Genomic DNA, 26,302 nt, shown 5'->3' on the forward strand with positions numbered 1-26,302 from the left:
AATGCATAGTTTTCATCGTCATCATATCAGCTTTTGACTATCCAGTACGGAACATAAGCCGCCCACATACAAGGGGGTTTCCAGTAGTTGCCATGCTTGGCAAGCGGGTTGGCGAGCGCAGTTAGATTTTAGTGGTATTTTAAGAAGGACGCTGCTGCCCATCCCTCGACTATTAAGTTAATATAATAACGATCACAAATTCACCATATTGATTGCTTGTGCACGGCGCGCGGTAGGTCAATGGACAACGGTACTTCGCTATTTAAATCTAATTTCCATTTATTATATTAAAAAAAAATTAAACAAGTTTTTTTTATTAAGACATAATGGAATGGTAACCCCGCCTGCGCTATCGGTATACGCTGGCAGGGCACCAGTAAAGAATGGCAGGTGAGGATGAAGGCAGGTTAGTTATTAGTTTTTTTAATGGGTGATAATGGTATGGTAACCACGTCTGCGCTATCGGTATACACTGGCGGGGCACCAGTGATAGATGACTGATGAGGATGAAAGCAGGTCAGCCCATCGTGACATATTCAACTAGAATTAGCCACGATGGTATCCAGGGGGAACCGCGTGGAGGTCGACCTGACAGGGTGTATTGTTAGCAATGACTGTTAAACCCCCTTACTAACAATCCCTCTCCCTCCCCACTCCCCACTCCCAACCCCTGTATACACGTCCTATATAAGATAAAGAAGGACATAGGCTATTTTTATCGCAGACACATGAACAAAGCCACGGGTATAAGTTAGTAAATAACATATAAAAGAAAATTAGTTAAAAATATCAAATTTTGTTCTCTTGTTTCTTTATTCTATGAATAGTCCTCTTTGATCACAGTATATATATTAACGATAGCAATATTGTTCGGTCGTGCACGTCGTGCGGTAGGTCAAGTGACAACGGTACTCCGCTACCATAAATTTCACTATAATTTTGTTTATCTGTGTACATAAATTATTATGGTACGGAACCCGTGAAGTGAATAAGCTGTTCTGATATTTCATATAAATTAATAGGATTCAGTTATAAGTGGGAAACAATACAGCTACATTTATATGAAATTTTGTTATTAAATTAAGTTTATTATTTATTAAGATCGAAGGGTGGGATATGGCGTGAATTTACTGGGTACAGAGGAATAACACCTGAGTCCTCAGGAATGGCAACGCATGGGGGTATCATGGGCGGAACAGTATACTCTGTTATGTCCATGCTACTGCTCATGTTTATAGGCGAAAGTTACCACTTTCCATCATGTGGCCGTCAGCTTGTTTGCCATTCTAAGTAGCTTAAAAAAACATACATACAGTATGTAAAATATTGTAAATTTCTGACTAACTCTTCAATGATGGTAAACACCGTTAAATCTCCTGCCATATTGGATTCCAGTGAGACAGTTAGTAATATACCCTGTCAGGTGAGCGTACCCTTTGGAAGTCATCGTGGTTTCTTTAATAGATGATAATTGTGAGGGGTGATAGATGATGATAAATGCAGGTCAGTTCACCCATTGGAAGGAAGGAGCTGTAAGGATAATAAAGTACCCCTTTTTGAAGTAAGTTCAAAAATCACTTGAAATTATAGTTTGTTTGTTTGTTTGTAACACTTAATTGTACAATAAAGTTTTAAATTATAGTATACAGAGTTTTTAAGAAAAGGTAGATAGATAGATAGATAATTTATTTAAATTACTTACAGCACACTAATTACAATACAAACACACACATAATACACAGTAAAAGAGATAAAAGAATGAAAAACAAATAAAAGCAACAAAAAAAAAACAAAAAGCAAAATATATAAAACAAGAATTTTCTTTTTTTTTCATATATATGTCATAGTAACACAAAATGGTCACAATTTATTTTTTTTGCTTTGCCGTCAAGACAGCAAAACACTGATATTCTGTTGAAGCTAAGAGTCAGTCGCGAAATTACTTATTAAAAATAATAATTAAAAGAAATATGAATAAATGGTAGTGTGTGTCCATTACATTTAAAGAATGAGTACAATGGCGGACTTGTATAGTCGTAAGCATATTTTATACACATGGTGAAAACATACGAGGTCTGTCCGGAAAGTTCGTATAAAAGTGTTCTGGAATGCGAGAAAGAGGAGTGGGGAGGCCAGGTAAGCGCAGGACCCCTTCCTTATGTCCCTAACAATGCTTCAGTTCTGGTCTGAGACTGGCTTGTCACGCCATCTGTGAAGTTACCTCTTAACGAAACCCCGTCGGCATGGAGCCCGCTTCCGTTGAAGAGCAGCGCGTCGTAATCAAGTTTCTCTCGAAACTCGGCAAGAATGGCCGTGAAATTTTTGCCGATCTCAGAACAGTTTATGGGGATGATGCTGTGAAGGAACCAACCGTCCACAAGTGGCTAAAAAGATTCAGAGAGGGCCGAGAAAGCGTTCAAGATGACCCACGTTCAGGACGTCCTTCCACTTCACATTCCGACGAAAACGTGGAAAGAATTCGAACTTGTGTTAATGGGGACCGTCGTTTAACGGTCAGACAGTCGTGTGGCACGAGTTCGTCCAGAATTGGCGCGAGAGGGGCGTTGGATTCTTCACCACGACAATGCCCCTGCCCACACCTCTCTTGTTGTCCGTGAGTTTTTGAGTAAAAATTCCATTACGGTGACCGAACACCCCCTATTCGCCGGATTTGGCCCCGTGTGACTTCTTCTTGTTCCCAAAAACCAAATTGGTACTTCGGGGGCGGCATTTGGGGGACATAAATGAGATAAAAAAAGCTACGACGGGGCAGCTGAGAAACCTACAACCAGAGGACTTTCAAGGAGCCTTCTTGGAAACGGCGTTGGCACAAGTGCATTATGTCACAGGGGGAGTACTTTGAAGGGGATAAAATTGATTTACCTGAATAATTGTAAAATAAATTTTTTAAAAAACTTTTATACGTACTTTCCGGACAAACCTCGTATTTTCGTGTTTTACCTTGTTTTATATTAAAAAAAAGTATACTTAATATTTTGTATGAACTCATGAAATTAAATTACGTGTGTCATGAACTCATGAATGGCTCAAATAAAGTGTTAAATAAAATCTATCTATCTATCTTTTTTCTTTTTTTTTGTACATAGATAGGCTGTATTCTAACTTTAACACGTAGAATATTGATTTACTCACGCGGACAAATCCACGAAGAACGCCAAGTATTATTATAATTTTATAAATAAACCCTTATTGTATGTATGCACGTTCGCATCTCAGTGTTGCCAGTGTTACGGTAAACTGTCTTATATTGCCGTACGCAGCTTTATTTATTGTTCAAGATAGTTTAGATTACATCCAGCCGGCTACAACTAGCTATGTCGATTTAGCGATGCACGGCTATGGGAGTTTTAGTCTCCGGGCTTTTAAGCGGCTTGATTACAGTTGACATATATAATATGGTTGAATCAATTGCTAATTGGCAACGCATGAAGGATCACACAGTAAATATACTTTGTTATGGTCATGGTACTGCTCAAGTTTATAAACGACAGTTACAGCTTTCCAGCTGGTGGACCGTCAGCTTGTTTGTTATTCTAAGTTGCATATTGCATCCGTATGCAATTGCAGCCATTGTCCGTCCACTGCTGGACATTAGCATCTCTCATAGACTGCCGTAAAGAACGGACCTGAGCCACTTGCATCCACTGACTCCCTACAATTTCTCTCTATATATATATATATATATATATATATATATATATATATATATAAAAGAAACAATGAGATCGATTCCGAGGTTTCGATTCGATTTCACTAAACCTTTCTCTAAAATACAAATTTCCAATTTAAATATTTATTGACCGATATGAACTATTTTTTTAATAGATTTAAGTCAAATTTTATATAACGTTATTTAGTTTATGGATGGTCCATAAAACAGTAATCTTAAATGAATTTACAGTAAAATAACAATTTAAAATGTTATTTTAAGAAATAGGTTTCGAGAAATCGCGCCTCAAAATCGGTCTTAATGTGAAAGGAATTAATATGAGATTAGGTTTTAATAAAAACGAGAAGAAGCGAAAACAATATTTTTTTCATAATTTTGTTTGTCTCTCGGGGTAGATGCGAAATAAAATAATATATTAGGGGAACTTATTTTGGTTTATTCATAAGGTTATTCACTTTCTATCAATGTTAATGTTTTCTAATAATGTTAAGAATATGTGCTCTGAAAACAAAAATAGCAAAAAAAAAAGAAACATTAAAAAGAAACAAAAATTTACGTGGTATAAATCGTGCGTAAAAACTTGTACCTACTACATATACATAGGCCTTTTTGAATGGATGATAATGGAATGGTAGCTCAATGGTAGGACACCAATGAGGGATGATACGTGAGATTGAAAATCCAGGTCAATTATCGTGATATATACACCTGGAAATCAGCATGATAGTTTCCAGGGGGGACCACAGGGATGTCGACCTGATAGGGTATATTGCTAGCAATGGGTCTGGTAGTCCGCATTATCATTATCACTTCCTCCCCACACATATACTTAGTTATAGGTTCCGTAGTCTAGTACCTATTACCTGTATTTATTTGACAACCCTAAAATTCCAGTAGCTTTCACCTACATAGTTTAAATTCTTGATACTACATGTACTCGTAACAACATGTTATGTATAGGGTTGCCATAATCGAGTTACGGGACCCGTCGGCGCAGTGAGACGAATGCACGACCTCGATCGTGTAGCGGGTTCCACTCCGAGTTTACGTGATTTTATTTATGCTATTACTCATGTACAGACAGCAAATACGACTAAATCCTTATTATATTATTACTAATAATATTATAATATATCAAAATTTGTTTAGGATGGTTTTATACTTGATTTGATAATTCTTAAGCATCTAAACAGATTTTATTAAAATTTTATACACATACGCACACACACATATATAAATATGATAATTGTTATCTTAGATCAAGAAATTTAAATTTAGTTGTATGTAAAAAATTAAATTTGGTTGTATATATATTTGTAACCTCAGAACTCTATCATTTATAAACTGGTTTGATTTTTTCTTATGTAAAAAAATATAATACACTCTCAGATTATTTTCATAGATATTTTATCAAAATCTGTTTAGTAGTTTAGTTTTTAAATCAAAGTAACAAATTTTAACATGATTCGAGGTGGAACAAAATCTTTTTATACATCGTCATATTCACGTGACAATATAACAAAAACATGTCGAGAAGTTTGATGCTTTTTGTTCCAATACATGTGTTTTGGAACAAATATTTATCCATCGTGGGAATTATTTATCTTTAGTAACGTTATTATCGACTCAACAAGAACACAACATATAATCAAACAATCGTTGTTTCTTTTATTACAGATAAGTGTTACTTTTAGATTATAAAGATAGAGCTTCGTGTATCAATAACGTGTCAATATTTAGTCACTTAAATTGACATTTGTTTGACTCAATTTGACATATTTTTTTTAATCAAGCCAATACGCGACGTTAACCAGTGTTGCAAGTAATTAGATTAAAATTTCCCCAAACAAAGTCGATTTCTTTAATTTAAATTGAGGAGTATTTTTTCTGATATTATATATGAATATACATATATTCACATTGGCTCCAAATTAATATACATTTATTAACTCAAATAACGGACATTTTTAGTCAAATATTACATTTATTTTTACAATATAATTTCTCCTATATACTGAGTAACAAATGTACATAATAGTAACCCTATTCACGCATGGATAAAAAATATGACCTGTTTAAGACATAAAAATACAGACTAAATATACATTTTAAAAGTTTTTGATATTGTTAAACAATGGTGTAAAAATTTAATTAGCATTTTATATTTTGGTGGGCATCAAAAAGAATGAAGATTCTTTACTTCATTGACTTGGTTTAGATACAATTTCATTACATTAGTAAGAAATAGGATATGGGACATCTTCGCTAATCCGGAACCAGGGCCGTAGCTAGACCCATGTTTAAGGTAGGGCAAAAGAACATTTTGCTAGGACAAAAGCAATTAAGCGACTTCGAAAAAGCAAATCTAATTTTATTGAGGCCTTTCATTTTAAGGTAGAGCATTGGGCCTTTTAAGGTAGGGCACTGCCCCTCATTGCCCCTTCCCCTTCCTAGATACCGCCATGTCCTGAACCGATATGTGATAAAATTTATACAATAAATCAACTTCCATATTGGTTCTATTATATTTTGATACAATTGAACTAGTTTCATTTATTTTTTCAATAGCGGTCAAACCTACAGTCAAACAATGACCATATTTGGGTTTTTTTTTTAATTTCCTCTGTATGTTTACACACAGTTTAGTCCACAAATATGTTGATACAGTAAAAATTGCTCTTTCTATTTTACAGTACTTGATACTGTTAGTGCCTGGAGCTGTCACGGTAGCTACCGTCCATACCTCGTCATACATCGAGATTGGCTAGTGATCGACACACCTAGTGGGCGCAACCTAATACTCCGTACGCATGGCTTTCAGGAGTAAGAAACCAAATGACGTAGATCATTTCTAGATAACGTATTAAGATAAAATATAAATCAGATTTTAAATTAAACCTTCAGAAGGACAATTGTGAAAATTAAATTTGGTGCAATAGTTATTTGCGTGATACCGAAACAAACAAATAGACAGATAGAGAACACTTCTTAGTAACACATTTACATTATTTTCGAAGGATAATGGAATGGTAACCCCGCCAGCTCTATCGCTATACGCTGGCGGGCCACCAGAGAGGGATAATAGGTAAGAAAGAAAGCAGATCAGTTAGCTCATCGTGGAAATTTAACTAGAATTAACCAAGATGGTTTTTTTTTCATGGGTGAAAATGGTATGGTAACCCCGCCTGCGCTAACGGGATACGCTGGCGGAGCACCAGTGAAGGGTGATCGATGAGAATGAAAACAGGCTAGCTAGCCCATCATGATGAATTCGTCAGGAATTAACCATGATAGTTTCCAGGGAGAACCACGAGGAGATCGACCTGGTTGAGTATATTGCTAGCAATGGGATTCTCAGTCTCCATTACTAACAATCCCTTTCCTGGGGGGAACCAAAATGGTTTCCAGGGGAACCGCGTGGAGGTCGACCTATATTGCTAGCAATCACCAATCATAGTTCTTCATATCATAGTTTATTTGAAAGATTAAGTTTATTCTCGGCTCTTATAACCCGAATACTAGCACTACTTAGTTTGGAACTAGTTAGATGGCGCTGTAGCACATTTTCAGTCGCTTTAGACTTCACCAAGTGATACCAAATAATAATAATACAAGTATTTCTTTTCTAATAATATATTGAATACTTTACTACCTTGAGTTTATATTGCACACATACTTATGGTGCAATATTTTCGAATTGCAAATAACTTGAAATGCATTTCAATATTGCATACTATTGCAGAGTTATGAATAATGCACTTAGTAGGTAATATTTGTTAGAAAATATAAATAAGAAACCAACGTTTTCTCATTTCTGTTGACAATTTAGTTTTAAATATATCTTGTAATTGTAAATATTTTATATACGACAGCTATTTTCATAGTTACATTTGTAATATACATACATACATATCTGTCACGCCTATTTCCCATTGGGGTAGACAGAAACAATGAAACGCCAAATGCTTCAATTAAAAAAAAACTTCTTTCGCTTCCACATTCATCAATCTTTTCATACACTTACTTATTTTTAATTTGGCCCTTCTTCAGCACCAGAGGGATACTGTACAAAAGTCGATTGGATACCTCTGTCCCATTCGTGTTTCTACCGTGAAACAGTTGTGTTTGCATGACTGTATTTCGGTCTGAAGGTTGGGGTATCGCAGTAAATTTACAGAGCACATAGGAATAACACCTGAATCCTCAGGAATGGCAACGCATGGGAGGTATCATGGCAAAATAGTATACTCTGTTGTACTACTGCTCATATCTATAGACGACGGTTACCACTTTCCATCAGGTGGACCGTCAGCTTTTTTGCTATTCTTAGTTGCTTAAAAAAATAGACATTTTTCTTTTTTATTTTTATTTCATTACGATTTTAAATTGAAAAATACATACAAATTCAAATTTTCACGCTTTTTCGATCAACTCCTGTTTTTTAATTGTGATTTTTATATGCTGCAATAGAGTTGCAAGATGGCAATCGAATATAATAATTGTAGTACGATAAATTTTCATGTATAGTTCTCCAAATAATGTATGTATATGATAAAACAACGTTTGTCGAGTCCGCTAGTATTAAATAAATTGATTCTTTTTTTGTGTTTTTGTTCTATGTATGTTCATAAGTGTTCATATCAATGGTGAACAGTTAAAAGCTGATATGATGATGATGATGATGATTTAGGTGGTGCAATTAAGAATAAATAAATAAATAAACTCTAATCTTTTGTCACTGACGTTACACATTTAATTATAAAATCAAACGGAATGACTTCACGCATAATATTTTTTATGGTGTTTATTATCTAACACGTGGTCACTTTCGTCACACATTTTTTTTTTTATATAATCGATTCGTAATATCGATTCTCGCGAGTAAATCACAAACGGAAATGATTATCGAGATTTGACGTTTTATCGAATAAATCAAAATTATTTAAAAATGGCAAAGTCTGGCGTACACTTCGAAAATCGTTCTTATTCTTTATATGATTAGGTTACTTTTAAATAGTTACATAATTTTAAAATATACTGACATTAAATGAAAACCGTAATTAAAGATAATTTAAATAAACAACATACTATTTTATGGGCAAATGTTACAGAGTCGCGTAACTATTTGTTTCGTTTACAATTAAAACTAAACTATAAACGCTCACACTGTATTACGATTAAAGTTAAATTTTAATTGAGCTACCGATGGTTATTAAAACAATTATAACTCAGTCACTGCGATTTGTATCATTAAAATTTCAACTTTCACGATTTATTGTTATGGTTCTTAAAGATTCCCATACTTGATGAGCGGCCCTTTAATTCAAATAGCCGTGAAGAATCTATGAACCAGTTACCTACTGTACTTATGCAAAGCACAGTACTGTACTATCCCCACTGACCGATTAAAGTTATCCTACTTTCGATAAAATGATAGCTATTAAAGTCACCAGTCAGCGCGAAGACCTCAAGAAAGAGTAAGAGTTTAAGTGCACAGAGGCCTACTTAAACTGGTAGATTGACAAATAGTAGAAATCTATATTATCTGCAGGTAATCTCAATATTGTTATAAGTTTCTGCTCCAACGAAAGTATGCCGTGTTGAAATCAAAAGTACAGAATCATCAAGCGTGCGGAAATTTCCAAATTTTGCAATGTCATTCCTATTTGTAATTATCAGGGCAATTTCAAGGTGTGATTTTAGAACTTTTGTTTTATCAGTGGTGTAACTGTTATTTAATCTCTGGCATAGAACAAATAATCTAAAGACAGATACTATCCTTAATCTATGTAATAATCACTATGTTTTTTAGGAGTCGGCACTGCCTCTATATTAACGGAAGTGAATATGAATCTATGCAACCGCCTAGAACTGTCAACACAAAAAAATAAATGAATATTTACAATATTATATTATATAATTATTTATAATATGAGTCTCTGCATGATATATTGCACATATATCGTTATTTATCATAAAATACCTAGCTACTGAATAAACTGATTACCTAGATAGATATATCATAGTGATTATCATAATTTTAATTTATGATTTTTTTGTACTAAATAGTAAAATAACCAAAAGTTTTGGTAAATTACAAACTAGCGTGCTTGTCTCTTATCTACTAAACATTTGTTTAGTATAAACAAATCTCATTTTGTTGCAGTGAACTGACGCTTCTGGAAGGCATGGCCAACTCCGGTGGATGGAGCGATGAGCCTGTATCAAAGGTACTTAACAAATTATTATTATTATTTAAAACATAATATATTGGGTACTATTGCTAAATCAATAATACGGCTAGTAAGCCGTAAATAATTTACTAATGTATTAATTTACAAAAATGTCAAAACAATACCTAAGTATAAAAAAAAAATTATAACTGTAAGTAACTTCAGATTCTAATATTCAACAGGACAAAAACAAAAAAGAGCATTAGATTTGTTTCATAAATTGGAGTTATTTTTTTTTTTAGGTATGTAATGTAACGTATATACGTTTATTTATTTTGATACTTAACTGCCATTCGTCGACAGTGGGCAATATATAGATATAAAATATGTAAAAGCCCGATTTTGATAAATACAAAATATTCTAGTAAAAAAGCTTTATATTTTAAACTCATCATCACATCGCTTTTACATATGTTTATGATACAAAAATAACGCAATGTCATTTCTTAATAGAAACCACACTTTTATGTCTCTGTACAGATATGTTTCAACAAAAAATAAATTAATAGTTACTACTTAACAATGTACGTATAAAGTTCACATATCATTTATTTTATTAGACATTTTAGACATTAATTGAAACAGCGTGTCGAAAGACGCAAAAACTTATTGAAAACGAGAGCGTGAGAACTGCTAATACACATAAATGTAATTGTAATAACCGTAACGTTATTAACGTTACGTTTTTAATTAGAACTGTTACCTAATAACCGTTAATTGGTTATTGTTGAGCATAGACTATAGTTATGCCCTTTAATATAGATCTAACGTTTCGCGCCATTTTACGCGCATTAACTACGCGCACAGATTCAGCTGTGCGCGTAGTTGTCATTTGTTTTTTTTTAATCTCTCACGTATTAAGACAAGAGTGCAAACTTTATTCAGCCCACAATATAATAGCTCCTGAAATGATTTTGTAATTGAAATATTTAGAAACAGATTCAAATGTTTCTATACTAATAGCTTGTATGTAATTACTAATAGGTGTATTTTATATAAAAACTGGTAAATTTATTAATTTCTTTTCATATTAAAGTAATTGCTATGTAGGTAAGTACCATATATATATAATTTTTACAGATTGTGTCCCACAAAAAAAGAAACCTTTCTATTTAAAAACTAAACTACTGAACTGATTTTCACAAAATTTCTATGGAATAATCAGTAAGAATATCTATCCTTCCAGATAAAAATTTTCCAAATCGGTTATTTTTAAAAAATCCACAACATTTACGTCTGTAGATACTTAAACTACAAGTATGAGCATTAACGACTTGATGGAACATAGATAATAGTTCACAATTATATCAAATTAAAAGCTAATTTTGCAAAATCGCCCCATAGGGGGAGGCCCATGTCCAGCAATGGACAGTTAATAACTGGTATGACAACAATCATGAAAAGAAAGAATAAATTAATAGTTTAATATCAATCAGTGTTATGGAAGTGGAAAAAGGATGCTAATTCAGCGAATAGTTAATGCAGCAACAGCAATTCTGTTTTTCTATTAGCATTATTACATAATTATAAAAAATAAAACTAAAGATAAAATACAAAAATATGTTTTCGCCATATGTGTCGCAGTGACCCAAATAGGCCACAGCTCAGTGATAGTTTTGCTTAAAAACAAAGCACTGATTTACACGGTCCATCAGGATCAAATGTCTTTACTTTTGTTTCTCGGCACTAGATCGTCAATTTCGTCAATAACGGCTTACCCAGTATCTCTAAAGTGGCCTAAGCCTATGTAAGCAAATAGGTACATTTCACTTTCTTAAAGTAGTGAAACTTAGTATTATGTTTTTCCAACAGTACAATTACCCTATAAGCATACACTTTAATCACACCGCACTTCAAGTTTATCGTACTTTCACTATAAATCATAAACCATAAAAATCTAGATTAATAAGCCTAGATCATTTATGGCATCCATTTTACACGTTTACTAACAAATATTAGATAGATAGATAAATACTTTATTTGCAACACTTTATAGATAACCCACTTGCCAAGAATGGTAGCTTGTGATAAACTCTCCCCAAATGGAGTCCTATGTTCAGCAGTGGACAGTTAAAGGCTGATATGATGATGATTATCATTTCTTTATTTTTTTATCAAACATCTTTTTCATTTTTTGTAAATTCGTACTGGTTACGGTTATTAAATGTTTTTATTTTTTCTAAATTTCAAACTAAATTTATTTACAATAAGTACAAACAATAAGCATCTACTAAGTTATAAATGTCGTAACGCCATTTAAAAAACACGAGCATGAACATAATAACACATAACTGTATGTTGTCGCTTCTCAGGGCTCGGAACGCAAGGTTTTAATTTAAAAAAAAAAAGTGCTTCCATTGTTGGAGTAATGCGCGCCATTACACTCATAACTGGACAATTAGGTCTACAATTAATTATAATATATTTAATTATGCGAATGTGGAAACAGTTTGACAGATATGCAGTGGTTTTTTTTTTTTTTAACTACATATTATATTTATACTGCTTACACGTCTACTTATTTTTTTTAATGCCAGACAACAAGATCTATTTTGTTAGTAGTAGACCGCCTGCGCTAACAGTGATATTCATTGCTATGCAGACGACAGTACAGGAGATGTATTATACACCGGTCATGCAAAGATCTCGCGGGCACATACCGATGAGTGCCGGAACAGACTTGTGTCTGAAATCGAAACATCACTCCATCAAGTTTCAATCTGGAGTGAACAAAATCTTGTTCAATTTAACCCTAAGAAGACACAAGTCTACGCGTTCAACGCAAAAAAGACGCCGTTTGTCGTATCTCCTCACTTTCAGGGCACTTCCCTTGATAAAAAGTCGAGTCTAGGAATTCTGGGCTTTGATATATCTTGCGACGTCCAGTTTTGCGGTCATCTGGAGGAGAAGGCTAATATAGCTTCCAAAAAGTTAGGAGTGCTCAATAGGTCGAGACGGTATTTCATGCCGGAACACCGCCTGAAATTATATAAAGCTCAAGTCAGGCCGCTATGGAATACTTTTCTCACCTATGGGCAGGAGCGCCACAATACCAACTCGTTCCGTTAGACCGCATTCAAAGTCGGGCGGCTCGAATTATTGATAGTCAACGCCTGTCCGACTTGACTCACTGAAACTGCGCAGAGATGTTACATCTCTGTGCATCTTCTACCGAATTTATCATGGGGAGTGTTCTGAGGAATTGTTCGGATTGATACCTGCTGCTGATTTTCACCATCGTACAACCCGCCACAAACTAAATTTTCATCCCAATCATCTGGACGAGTGGCGGTCTTCCACCGTGCGATTCTCAAGGCACTTCCTTCCACGCACAACCATTCTTTGGAATCAACTTCCAGCAGCAGTATTTCCGAACTGATACGACAGCATAAACTTCAAGAAAAGAGTATATTCCTTTTTAAAAGGCCGGCAGCACACCTGCAATGCCGCTGGTGTTGTGGGTAATGATCACCGGGTGGCGGTAGTCACTTACTATCAGGTGAGCCGCATGCTCGTTTGCCCCCTGTGTTGTAAAAAAAAAACGGCTAATTATGGGGTAATATTAGTAAATATTACATACTTGTAACCCTATTTACGCACTCATAGATAAAAAGTTGACGTGTATTTGCAAAAGTATTAGTAGACTTACTCTGTCTATAAAATCGAAGGAAACAAGCAAATCGAACACACGCCCTCTTTCGGTAAACGCTTAAAATTATATGAGAAAAAAAAAAGTAATATTGCAATAGTGTTATAACACGCCCATAAACTATCATCATGTAATACGGTCCACATATTAATCTCGTTGTAATTAAACTAAGACAAATTATCAAAACAGAGGGAGACGATAACAATCGCCTTTCTCTTTTGCGAACCAACACAATCTGGGTAGAAATTCATACGCTGTTATTATGAATGTGTAATTAACGATTCAAGTATTCGGGTGTTTCCACAAAAAAAAACACCTCCGCTGTTACATCAAGTTCAACAAGTGATACAATCTAAATGAAATAAAAATTACACTATTTTGTTCGTAATATAAAATATGGAGTGTGCTAGAGTCCAATTCATGAGCGCCAGCGGGTAAATAATTTATTTACAACGCTGAATTTTTGATTCATTTTATTAAATAATACATTAATTAATCAATGGATGCTAGTTCACGTAGTGTTTGAGTATTATAGTATAATCTGTGTGATTTAACCAAATATTTGGTATTAATATTTTTGCAGTTATTATAGATTGACTTCTATACAAATTTTTTGCGGTAAAAACTATCAACATATAAATGTATTATGTCTGAGTCGTGGAAATTCATCCTTGCATTTTCTTCATTTAAATATTTACTTACAATCACTAACATTACTATCTAGTATTCGTCACCAAAAAAGTAAATAGCGACAGAGTAGAAGAAAGAAGAAGAATGCTAAAATATATAAATATGTAATTTTATCACTTAGACCAAAATCTAAAGGAGATTTCACACTAGACGTGCCAGTCCGTCACGCGGTAGTCACCGTTCCGTTCATTGACCTAGGAAAATATAACGCTGCTTTCTACCAACGTTGGTTAATTCGATGATAATTGACGTGCATATATACGAGATACGTGTTATAAAAATTCGCTTTTATTACTTTTGTTTTATATAACAGTTCCAATTCCAAACGTTATTAAGTACAAAATGAGTTGAAAATTATATTGTCATTTATTAACTGATTACTAGATTTACTCTCAGCCAGCGGCACAATGTGCCAGTTGCTAAAACGAAACCCTTGATTTCATCATGCCCCTCCGTCTGCTTATTTAACAGTCTCTCTGTACGTTTTCTATTTCAAATGTCAAACAAGCGAACCGCCCTCTGAACTAAAAGCAGTGCTTGCTATATATATATATATATATATCTCTATATATCATGAACGTCACTAAAATTATTGTATCATCCTTATAACGTGAACAGTAAGAACTGCTTGTTTAATATCTGTAAGTACCAACTAATGTATTATAGCTTTGCAAAGAAAGAGTTCATCTCTTGCTTCTTTACTTGAAAGGTAGAATGACTTTAAAAGGACAAAGAACTTAGAATAAAATTAGATTAGTCAAGAGCTAGAATATAGACTTTTGTAAATTTAGACTGAAAGCACGACTACAAAGCAAACAGTGAAACAATCTTCAGTTTTCGAGTATGTTCTACTGTCTTCTTCTACGCTTTGTTCTGTTAATTCACTGACTCTTGTTATTTTATTGTTTAAGACACAGTTGACACAGGTCGACGTTATGCTAACTGCTATGTCAAGCAAAAGCATTTAAATCACAAGGAATGTGAGCATCTTCTGCAAAAGTCCAAGCTAGTATTCTTAGAACATCCTACAAAATTGTTCGTGGAAGGAAACATTGCTCTTAACACGTTTGAACTAAATAAAGTCAGAAAAATGGAGAAAGAATAGAATCATTCGTTTGATGCAATAGATACCTAATTCGATTACGCCTTTATCAAATATACGCAACTTCTAGAGACTTAACTTTTAAATTGGACAATATTAAACCATTTATCTAAATACATAATCTTAAAACTGAAGCAATAAATGCAAACTTGAATGTTGATGATCATGAATACAGAAAAGGAAATTGTGACTTTCACTCAGAGCCCAACTTCCAACAATCATCGCACTACTCCTACAAGTCATCACAAAATATGTAGTAGCACTGATTAAATGATTTCTCCACGGTGTTGTCATAACGAGCCCATTGTTACAGCATGACGGATGATCGCGTGGATGCTAAAATATAATAACATTCTCTACTAATGATATAGTACGACCCTGGTGTTAGCAGTTATTATATATTTCTTTGCAGGGCTCCGCTGATAGATAATATCACTTTCTTAAAATACTTTAATCCTTACCAATAAGATGTTATAAACGTGAAAGTAAGTTTCTTTGTTACCTTTTTACACTTCAACATCTTAACCAGCCACTATGAAATCAGTTTTGCATGTAGTATATGGTATGGAAATAGACATAGGCTACCTTTTATCCCGATTATGAAAGATCCGGAATCGAGATGCGATTACGCGGACAAAGTTGCGGGTAAAAGCTAGATCTTTTAAAAAAACTTTAATTTTAACATCATGTGTAAGGAAGATCTACGCCTAGACTAAACCATCATGAATAGATTATGTATATGTACTATCTGAAAAAGCATTCTAGTCTTTAGAACTGCCATGTATGGATAAGCCTCTCTTATTATGTAAGCGAAGAAAGTGAGAAAGAAAAGCTTAAGGTACTCAGTTATATCACATAAGAGATTAGGACCTAGTGAATAAAGTAATATGATCTTCAAAGTAAACTCCATCGGCGAAGATGTAAAATAATAAAACCACAAAAATTTTAAAATAAACATGTATATTGAGTTTTATTCAATTAAATACCAAGAATAAATTCTTTTAATACGCTCTAAAATAATAAAGCATGACAAGCAGTGATTTTACACATAATTTTTCTAAAATCTAAAGCATAACGTTTTTTTTTTAGGACAAACAACGTCCTCCTATTTACAATCCTGAAGACTACGCGACCTCCTTGAAGAAATGGGGGAAGAAGAGTGGCGGTGGGAGTCTTTACGACGCAGAGAGCGCACAAGACGCTAACAAATCCAGGACATTGCCCAGCCAAAGCAGTAAAGACTTCAGGTAAATAATTTATAACTCAATCATTATCATCTCAAAGGCTTTTTCTTTTTCTGGAGTAGCTAATTCATAATCTAGATTCAGTCTTGCATATGTTATTGTCTTATGGTCTATGTTAGTTAACCATTTTTTTTCTGACAGGAAATACATAACCTCTTACTCAAAAATTTCGGAAGCTTACCCATCAAGAGTGATATCGTATAATTGGCTACTTATTTATATGCTGTTTTTTATGTCAGAAATAATAGCATAATTTCGTTTAATAATACATATAAATAGAACTTAATGCTAATTATAGTCATGGTACCCATACACATGTAAAATTATCTTATACATAATAATCAAAAGAGAAACTGTTGAGTTTCTTTCGGATTCTTCTAATCAAATAACAACATTCGGAATCCAGAAGTAGAATTATAAAAAAATAACGATTTAAAAGAGCTTATAAACAAGTCTTATTTCAGTAAAGATTATTACTATTAATAGGCTTCTTTCAGTTTGAAATTTGTTCTCTCTACCTCGGTGGGGTTTTAAAATGGTTTAAAATCAGAAGAATAATTTTATTTATTTTAAACTTACGACGTATTATGTTTTCCTATTTTATTCTCATTCAAATTCATCTCTGCATTCACTTCTTTTTGGGTATATAATTTTTCACACAGTTTTTAGTCCAAATTATCTACTACTGTTCTTAAACTTGCTCACAAGAGTAAATTGTGATATATTTATTCTAGAAACCCATGTTTGGGCGTCGGTGAAGAGATGACCCTGCGCCAATTTGGAACACCAAGCGAACTGCTCACCAAACTAAGGGCAGATCTCAGACTCTCATTTCCAAGGTAAGAATGTGAGCAGAGAAATATGACGTTCATACCAATATATATACGAAGATATTTATCGATGTAGAGGGTGCAAAATTATGTGTTTGCATAGAAGTATAGTAAATCGTGTGGTCCAGGTGTAGAATGGGCTACCCCTTCCTTTCCCGTGGGTGTTGTAAGAGGCGACTAAGGGAACTTAATGGTCAAGGAACGGGCAGCAGCATCCCTCTTAAAACATGACCAAAGCCTAACTGGGGTTGTCAACCCACCCGCCAAACATGGCAACTATTGGCAAACCCCCCCTTATGGGGGAGGCCTATATACACCAGTGAGCAGCGAACAGCTGAAAAGGGATGACATTATATAGAGTTAATTATTGAGTCATTAGGAATGGCAACGCATGAGGCGTACCATAGGTGTTACCGTGTACTCGAAGATATTTATAGGTGACGTTTACAATTTTCCATTAGATGGGTCGTAAGCTTGTTTGCCATTCTGAGTTGCATAAAATAGTAAGATTGTGTCAAAGGCTTTAAAGTGGAATAAAATCAATAAAATTACTGAGTTTTTTTTTATACAACTTAGAATGGCAAACAAGCTGACGGTCCACCTGATGGAAAGTGGTAACCGTCGCTTATACACATGAACAGTACCATGGACATAACAGAGTATACTGTTTCGTCCATGATACCCCCATGCGTTGCCATTCCTGAGGACTCAAGTATTATTCCTCTGTACCCAGTAAATTCACGCCATATCCCACCCTTCAAACCGAAACACAGCCGTGCAAACACAACTGCTTCACGGTTGAAACACGAATGGGACAGAGGTACCCAAGCAATCGACTTTTATACAAAGTCTCTCCTCTGGTATCACCCTCTTTTCCTCCATCCTCATTTCATAAAAGTGGCGACTGATGTCTCTTGTACGATGAGTCAGGTGTTCATAGGCTACCATGATCACTTACCTTTAAAAGAACCACAAAAATGATTTATGATTCTTAATTAAGGTGAAAAGGGAGTAGGCTACTTTTATCCCGGTCAATGAACCAATCCCAGTCACGTGGACGAAGTCGCGTGTAAAAGCTAGTGTTTATATAACATGCGACATCAAGTGAGCAGTCATGTCACTATATAAAGTGTAATCTCGAGTTTCAAAACAAAACTTGAGCAATCTTAATGGAAATTAGTAAAACTTGATAATATGTGAAAACATAGGCAAATACATTTTTTTTTATTTATAAAATGGATATTTATTCTAAGTACTTGCTTGGTTCGTAAAAGGCTCACCGCTATTATTAAATTGAGTACATTTTTAAGATTATGTCCTATTCTATGCTGTTGTTATGTTCATATTGTTATTAATAAGCACTAAACTATTTTAATAGTTACAAGGCTCATAAAACTTGCATTAAAATTATCAGAAAAAGTAAAAATATAATTTTATTAGTAAGCGCTTCGCTATTGCGAAGACTTAGGTTTATTTATTAGGAGTAAGTTACAAGCGTAAGCGGAAAATTTAAAAAATTAAAAGTAAACGTTATTTTAAATCAATCTTTTTTAATGACACATTAAATATTTTTATTTTTATCTTTTTTTTTTTAATATTTTCTACAAATATTTTACAAAATGAGATATTTTTTTTATATTGATTAATGTCTGCAATATTGTTATAACGCAATTGAAATTTAGAACTTCTTTAGATTTATGTGTACTCTGTATTCCTTATTTGTATATTTTCATCTATTTTTGAAGCCACAACTCATTTTAACTGTGCATTTAAAATTAAACAACCAAAAAACTTTTAATGTCTATGAGACAAGATATATAAAGTTTTTATTGGCTGCTACCAAGTTTTACGAGTGCACGGTAGCATTATGCTAGCATGCATGGGTTTATGATCGTTATTTAATTTGCGAGAAAAAGGAACATAATGGACCGTGCATCGTTTAATCGGCCATTATCAAGTCATAAAGTTGTTAAGTTATAAGGTTAAGGGAATCATCTTATGGTTTATCTTCATTAACTTCGTTGTATAAAGTCTGGAGCGCCGCGGCTTAGTGTTTACTAACTTTATTTATAATTCTAGACATCCTTGTTTCAAATATGGCCGACACCACTTAATTTTATGTCTTCATTTAAATGTGCATGTGTCGGTATACATTTTTTGATAATGGAAAACATAGTTAAAAAAAATACAAAATAGTAATAGATTCATTGGATTGTTGGATCGAAAATTATTCACAGCGAATTACGGCTAAATCGAATCCAACACAACAGCAACAGTTGACCACTTCATCTGAGATTACAGTTTCAAGCATATTATGAAACACTATAATAATCCATAATCCAGTGATAACATGATTATATAATTCGTCTATATTTTCATATTAAATACTCGTAATATTTAAATTATAATAGGTAACTCGTGAAAATATAGGATTGAAATAAATAACAAAAAAAAAAAAGAATTTCAATGCTAATTATTATCTATAATCTATACTGCGATAAATAATGTTGACTCTTCTGCATTAATTATTCAAATATGACCCCTTTCTGCGAATCTACGCATAACAAAATGTTATGAATATTAATTTATGTAACAGTATAATCACTGTTATTATTTTGTTTACACTACATAAGTATTTCAAATTTTAATAAAAACGAATAAGTATATTTAATATTTAATATTTAATATGTATATTATATTTAATACTTTATTTGCACATAGTCAAATAAAATATGAAATCTTGCTAGCATTTCACGTAGCATTTCGAATTCCAGAGAAATGTTGACTAGTTAAACGCTGCCGCTTTTACATTGCGCAACGAGAAAGAGATTTTTTTTTTTTTTTCAATTATATGACATCTCTAGTGAGTTCGCTGTGCCCGCTGTCTGTGACCGCAATTATTGTTTATGCCCATAAATTATACAGTGTCCAGGACTCCACATTCCGATTGAATGGAATATTTTCTTTTAATATTCGTCTGGCGCCATCGTTGTAAATAAATTTTTATTACTCGACGAAAACTTTTAATGTCGCATTAAGGTGTTTTTGGTGTCGTATTATAGTTATAAATGATATCTCAGACTCATCACGTCAAGATGCGACCATGACAGCTAGGATTGTAGTGATGGACTAATTTTAAGCATGCCAAATTGCTATGATCGAGTCATTCGTGTCAATGGTGGAAACATAGATTATTAATATTTTATCATTACAATAAAATAAAACCTCTTTTGCCGTTTAAGTGACCACAATAACTTAGATTGATTTCCTATAATTTGCAAAAATTTCAATTTTTCTCAATTTATACAAAGTACAAAGTATATAATATTATATTTTTTATTTTTCATTGATTGTTTAGTTGATTTCATTGATTAGTTGTTAATTTAAATACAGGAATTAAATATTAATTGGATGACTATTTGTTGTTAACTGTACTTGATCCATAAGAATAAGTGTACTTGAAGCATAGGAACGTTTGATGTGTGTATATCTGCCGGCGTCCAACAGGTGTAACTTTTCAGTTTTCCATACGAATTTTTGCAAACATTTTCTTTTATACAAACCATAATTATTTATAATTATAAATATAATTAAAATTAATTAGCCAAATCGGTACAGCATTTCTATAGTGATGTGCTTGCATACATTCGGCAATTGATATAAATCTCTTTATATATATGTAAATATATATACATATATACAAAGAGATTTATAAAAAAAAAAATTAATTGGCTCAACGGATTCAAATAAAATTTTAATATTACGTTATAGACAAAACATTGTACTTTAAGTCCTAATTCAACCGTACATTTAAAATTACATCTTATTAATATCAGTATTATTTTAATTCTTATAATTATTTCTTTATAATTTTATAATATCGATTTCAGTTTCGTGCAAGAGTTCGCGTGCGAACCACTAGATGGCGTTACACTGCTGCTCGAACTCCTGCGCAACGTACAATTGAGCCAGTCCGGAGAAGGGGCCAAGGGTCCACCTGCTGTTAGGCGGAGACCGCTCCTGGATGAGCTGGCCTGTTTGTAAGTATTATTGTCATAATAATATTCAATTCATTAACGACCTACTTCTGGGTATGGATAATTCTTCATCAAACCTCTGCAAAAGTAATACATATTAAACTATCTTACTGTTATTATGCTGTACCTGAAATATTATTGCCTCTTCTTTCCCGTGGGTGTCGTAAGAAGCGACTAAAGAAACTTTTACACTGCATTTGTACGAGATCGTACCAGAATTAGCTACTCTGCACCAGTTCACGAAAAAAATCTTAATTTCCAGACAATGCCTTTGGAGCTGTTGTACCCGGTACCCTGACTGCGTGAGGAGATTGGTTGCTGGCTCAAACTGCGTCTATACCTTGACCGTTTGCATCATGTCCACAGTTAACAAGTCTCGAGTTTTGGCATTGCAGGTAGTACTACACTCATTACTACATTTATTAATATATCTACATAAAGCTATTTATCATTGACAATCTTAAAAGACAAATACCTCTAACGACCTCTTTAAAGATTATATTCATAAGTACATAGAAACATTATAAAAGAAACAAAAAAAAAATACTACAAAATTTAGTAAATAATTTATATAAGAAATGCTACAAGAAACTGTAATTAAAAAAAATTAATAGGTAGTATTTACTTTTTTCTATTCTAATTTTTAAGACTCCCAATTTCCTTTTAAAAAAAATTAACTTCACAAAAATATAGGTCCATATTACTCTTTATGGGCATTGCTAATAGAAAAATAAGGTAATCATGAAGATTAAAGGACATAAAAATAAATTTTCAAATTCAATAAATGCATCTAGAACTACTAATTCCTTCTTATCTTCCAGCTGCTGACAAAAGCATGCTTCCCACCAGTTAATGGTCACAGCATGATATCAGAAGCACTGTCAACGTTGCGCCTTCGTTACGGGGAGCCAGTTCGCTTCAGGTTCCTGGTGGGAATGCTACAAAGTACTGGTGGTTCAGGGGAGCTGCAGGCCGCAGGCTTGGCCTTTATCAATGCCCTACTCATAAGCGCACCAACTCCCCAGCGAAAGTTGTATATACAAGCTGAATTGGAACAGGCCAGCTTCGATATTGTTACTTTGAAGAAGGTAAGTGAATATTTTATTTCTTTCACATAAACAGAATCGCATTTACAAATAATAAGTCTAACAAGACGATAATTGCAATTTTTTAAAGACCTTTGGGAAGAATAATATTATCATCATCTCAAAAAAAAAATAACTGTTCCTTTACTGAACACGGATCCTTCCCATCACAACAGAATAAGAGCCTACTGTAACCTTGCTGGTGAGATGGTTTGTTATGGATTTTAATTTAGTAGTTTATTTGTGGGTTCTCTTAGTCGATTCTTTGCAACATCCCCAAGATAAAAAGGGATGGTGATACTTTCAATCTTTTCTGGTCATAATTGCTTCAACTGTTGATCAACTTAGCTGTGTTTTTATATGACGGGAGATAGAAAACAAAAGTGGTACTCCGTGATGCTTTTAATATCACTCATGCATACTTCAGCACCAAGTGTCATGTTCCTTGCCCACTAATTTCACTGCTTTATTTTTTTAAACTAAACACAGCCATCCAAGCACATTTACTTGTTCGTATCATTTGTTTTAGTTATCTATTTGTACTTGAATTTGTATTTATTTCATTTCAGATGATTAGTAAATTGCCTAACGCAAATGAACAAGTGGCAAAAGAAATAGAACATTATGAAAAACAACTAATTGATATAGACACGTTGAGTGAAAAAGCTAACGAAGCACTGAAAGAGAAAGATGATCTCCGTAACAAATTAGATCTACTAGAAAAGAGAGTTAAGGTATTCAATAACAATTTTATAAGAAACTACCTGCAAACATAATGCTGTACAGGCTAGAGATAAAAAGTTGTATTCTTATACTGTGATCAAATAATCAAAAATGTATCAAAATCAAATAATCTAACAACAGGCGCAATAAATAATTTCTAAATTTTGATTTCTTATCTTTCATCGCTAATCCTATGAATTTGACAGTATATCTGTAAACTAAATTTCATTCAAATCTATTCAACAATCAACATGTAGCCGAGTATCAAACAGCCAAAAATATTCAAAAACACTACATAAAATCCAGTTTAAATATCATATTTTTATACGTTGCAGATACTTCAAGAAGAGAAAGGAATATTATTATCTTTAGAGAAATGTTTGAAGGAAAAATGCTGCGAACTACAGGAGGAAGTATCCTCACTTAGATCTGAACATGGCAATAGCAATAGGAAGAAGACGTTCGTCATTAAGAAAAAAAATTCTGCTCATAAGAATCGAGGTAAGATTAAATCTAAATATACACATAATCACCTTACAGAGATGTCACGAATATAATAAATATCAATCTGTTTTAATTTCAGACGAATCTTCACCACCTGAAGATGAAGGCATCAGTTCATCAGAAAGATCTCTCAGTCCTGATGGCGACCCTCAAAGAGACTCCGTGGTTTATGAAGTTTTCAACGTCAAGAATGAAACTTATGATTTGATGCGAAACAAACGTAATCTTCATAAAAAGTTCGAATCAACGAAAAAAACTGATAATAAGAAATCATCTGATGAAGAAGAAGAAACAACCATAGATGAAGTTATTCAAGAACTCAGAAATATAGTTAATCATGCCGAATCAGAGCAATACAAGAAAACGCCAGATGGATATATGGATAATCGATCATCTAGATGTAACCAAACATCTGAAATCAACGTATCTGTAAAAACATTAGAGTGTCAAAAACACAGAGAAGACGATAAAGAAGATTCAGTCACAAGTACCAGACACAGTATTCAGATAACAAACAGCAGCAATGAATACCTAAACGATAATAATGAAGAAGAAGACGATGAAGTTAAAATAATACCCAGCAAAATTTTTCCACATCCACCAAGGAAAGCCAAAAGCTTGATACATTTATTCATCCCACCGTCTGACCAAGGATTAATTTTCAAGCGACCTGATTTATACGACGACACTTTTTACTCGAGCGATGAAGGATCTGATTCTTTATTAAGTGCTTCACATTGCCAAGATCAAGTAACTAAAAATATATCAGGGTCAAGTTTCGATTTTCAAGAATGTCGAGCATTATTCAACTCTTTGTCTGAAAAAGAGAAAATAGACAATAGAGTGAAACGCTCCAGAACTTGTTCTAGAGAAGAACCGAAAAGAACTTCTATCAAACGAAGCGAGTCTTTTCAAACTTCAGAAAAAGGTTCGCGCCAACGAGAATATATTGATAGTATGTTTTACAACGATTCGAATACCTCTATAAGCAAGTCCAATTTACAAAGATCCAATTCCAAATGCAGCCGTGTAGATGAAATAGTAAATTTGATAGAATCAAAAAAGCTGACGAAAAGTTTAGACAGAATTGATGAGGGATTGAATTCGATGGTTGATATAGTGATGTTGGCGGAACCTAAGAAACCTTCCTGGCCCTATGAAAGGAGGCAAAGGTCATGTTCGAGAACAAACAGCGACGCCGGTAAAGAATCTCCAGTAGTACCAGTGACTAGATCAAACAGTAAACTGAATAGTTTCCACCAGAGATTCGACTTGCGTTCTAATAAAACCAGAGACGAGGGGAATAAAATTGAATCACAGAAATTCTATTTGCCTCAACCTAAACGAAGTACTGGGTCTTACGATAACCATACTCCATCCTACACCAGTCCATCGTTTCTCGTGAAGCGTGGTCATAGTAATGCGGGATTCTATTCTGGAACACACATGTTAAGGGATGCGCCCGCTAGTATGACGAGTCTCGTCATGACTGGAACTCACAGCCACGCCGATTTAAAAAGAACTTTGTCGCCGATGGGGACATCTAGTAACTTCGGAATTCATAAAGTAACAGATATGCCTTCAGGATTGTATTAATAGTCGCCTTTTCATCGATATTTATGTAATCAAACCAACGATTAATTTAAGATATTTCGTACCTAATTACTTCGACTAGTGCAATATTATAACCTCTAAGGAATGGTAGTGTCAACGTAGAAATACGTTGATTTAGGAATGGATATTCGTTAGTTGGTTACTGTTAAAAAATATTGCTAATTGTTAACTAAAATTAGGATAATCAAGTTTAAAAAAAATTGGTGCATCAAGTATTTCCTCTTTAATTTAAATGTTTTTTTTAGATTCTTCGAGTATTTTGAACAGAATCTTGGTAATTTTGTATGTGAGCAAAATTGGCTTAAGATCACAATTTAGTTTTGATTGCTGCCAGTTTTTGTTTTGGTTTTTTTTTTTTTTGTTATAATTATTTTTTTTTGTACCTACTTCTTTCCTCTTGTTTGCTAATTTTGGAGAAAAATATTCTTATTGATTTCTTACGATATTAGTTCAAATTGTGTTTTTTATCTATCAAACCTACTCGTGTCATGGCTGTTATTTTTAAATGTTATCGTATTTGAAAACATTCAACAGATATTGTTTAGCTTTTTCGACATTTTTTTAAAAATAGAATGATGTTGATCATACCAAAGTCAAACTTCTTAAATTCACGACTAAATATGAATACGATGTAGGTACGAGAGATTTTATTCATAAGGACAATATACAATACATACAGACTGAATTGTAACGAAGTGGATTATTTTTATTTCAACTAAAATAATTCATTCTATTCACATAATCCTTTATTGAATAGCATGCTAAGTTTTCCTTCTTTGTAACTTTATACTGTAAATATTAAATTTTTCTTAGCAGCGTAGACATGTATAATGTGATTGTTTTTAAACATTAATTATAAAGCAATTCTTACTTACTTTGCCTTTTATTTGTGATAAAAAC

At 33.4% G+C, this 26,302-nt stretch overlaps 1 protein-coding gene across 4 annotated transcripts in view; it reads left to right on the forward strand.

Annotated features, from left to right (window-relative positions):
- LOC113509559 (uncharacterized) overlaps positions 1 to 26,276 on the forward strand; it is a 188,818-nt gene extending 162,542 nt beyond the window's left edge. For all 4 annotated transcript variants that reach the window (XM_052903347.1, XM_052903350.1, XM_052903348.1 and 1 more), the window contains 9 exons: positions 9,858 to 9,921; positions 16,455 to 16,612; positions 17,344 to 17,448; positions 21,330 to 21,479; positions 21,739 to 21,871; positions 22,298 to 22,564; positions 23,131 to 23,295; positions 23,620 to 23,785; positions 23,868 to 26,276. In XM_052903347.1, coding sequence (XP_052759307.1) covers positions 9,858 to 9,921; positions 16,455 to 16,612; positions 17,344 to 17,448; positions 21,330 to 21,479; positions 21,739 to 21,871; positions 22,298 to 22,564; positions 23,131 to 23,295; positions 23,620 to 23,785; positions 23,868 to 25,384 — 2,725 coding nt within the window. In that variant the 3' untranslated portion in view covers positions 25,385 to 26,276. The remainder of the gene's footprint in view (positions 1 to 9,857; positions 9,922 to 16,454; positions 16,613 to 17,343; positions 17,449 to 21,329; positions 21,480 to 21,738; positions 21,872 to 22,297; positions 22,565 to 23,130; positions 23,296 to 23,619; positions 23,786 to 23,867) is intronic.
- The last annotated feature ends 26 nt before the right edge of the window (positions 26,277 to 26,302 follow it).

This window comes from Galleria mellonella, unplaced genomic scaffold (genome assembly GCF_026898425.1).
Source record: "Galleria mellonella isolate WM207_F2 unplaced genomic scaffold, CSIRO_AGI_GalMel_v1 utg139, whole genome shotgun sequence".
Lineage (NCBI taxonomy): Eukaryota > Metazoa > Arthropoda > Insecta > Lepidoptera > Pyralidae > Galleria > Galleria mellonella.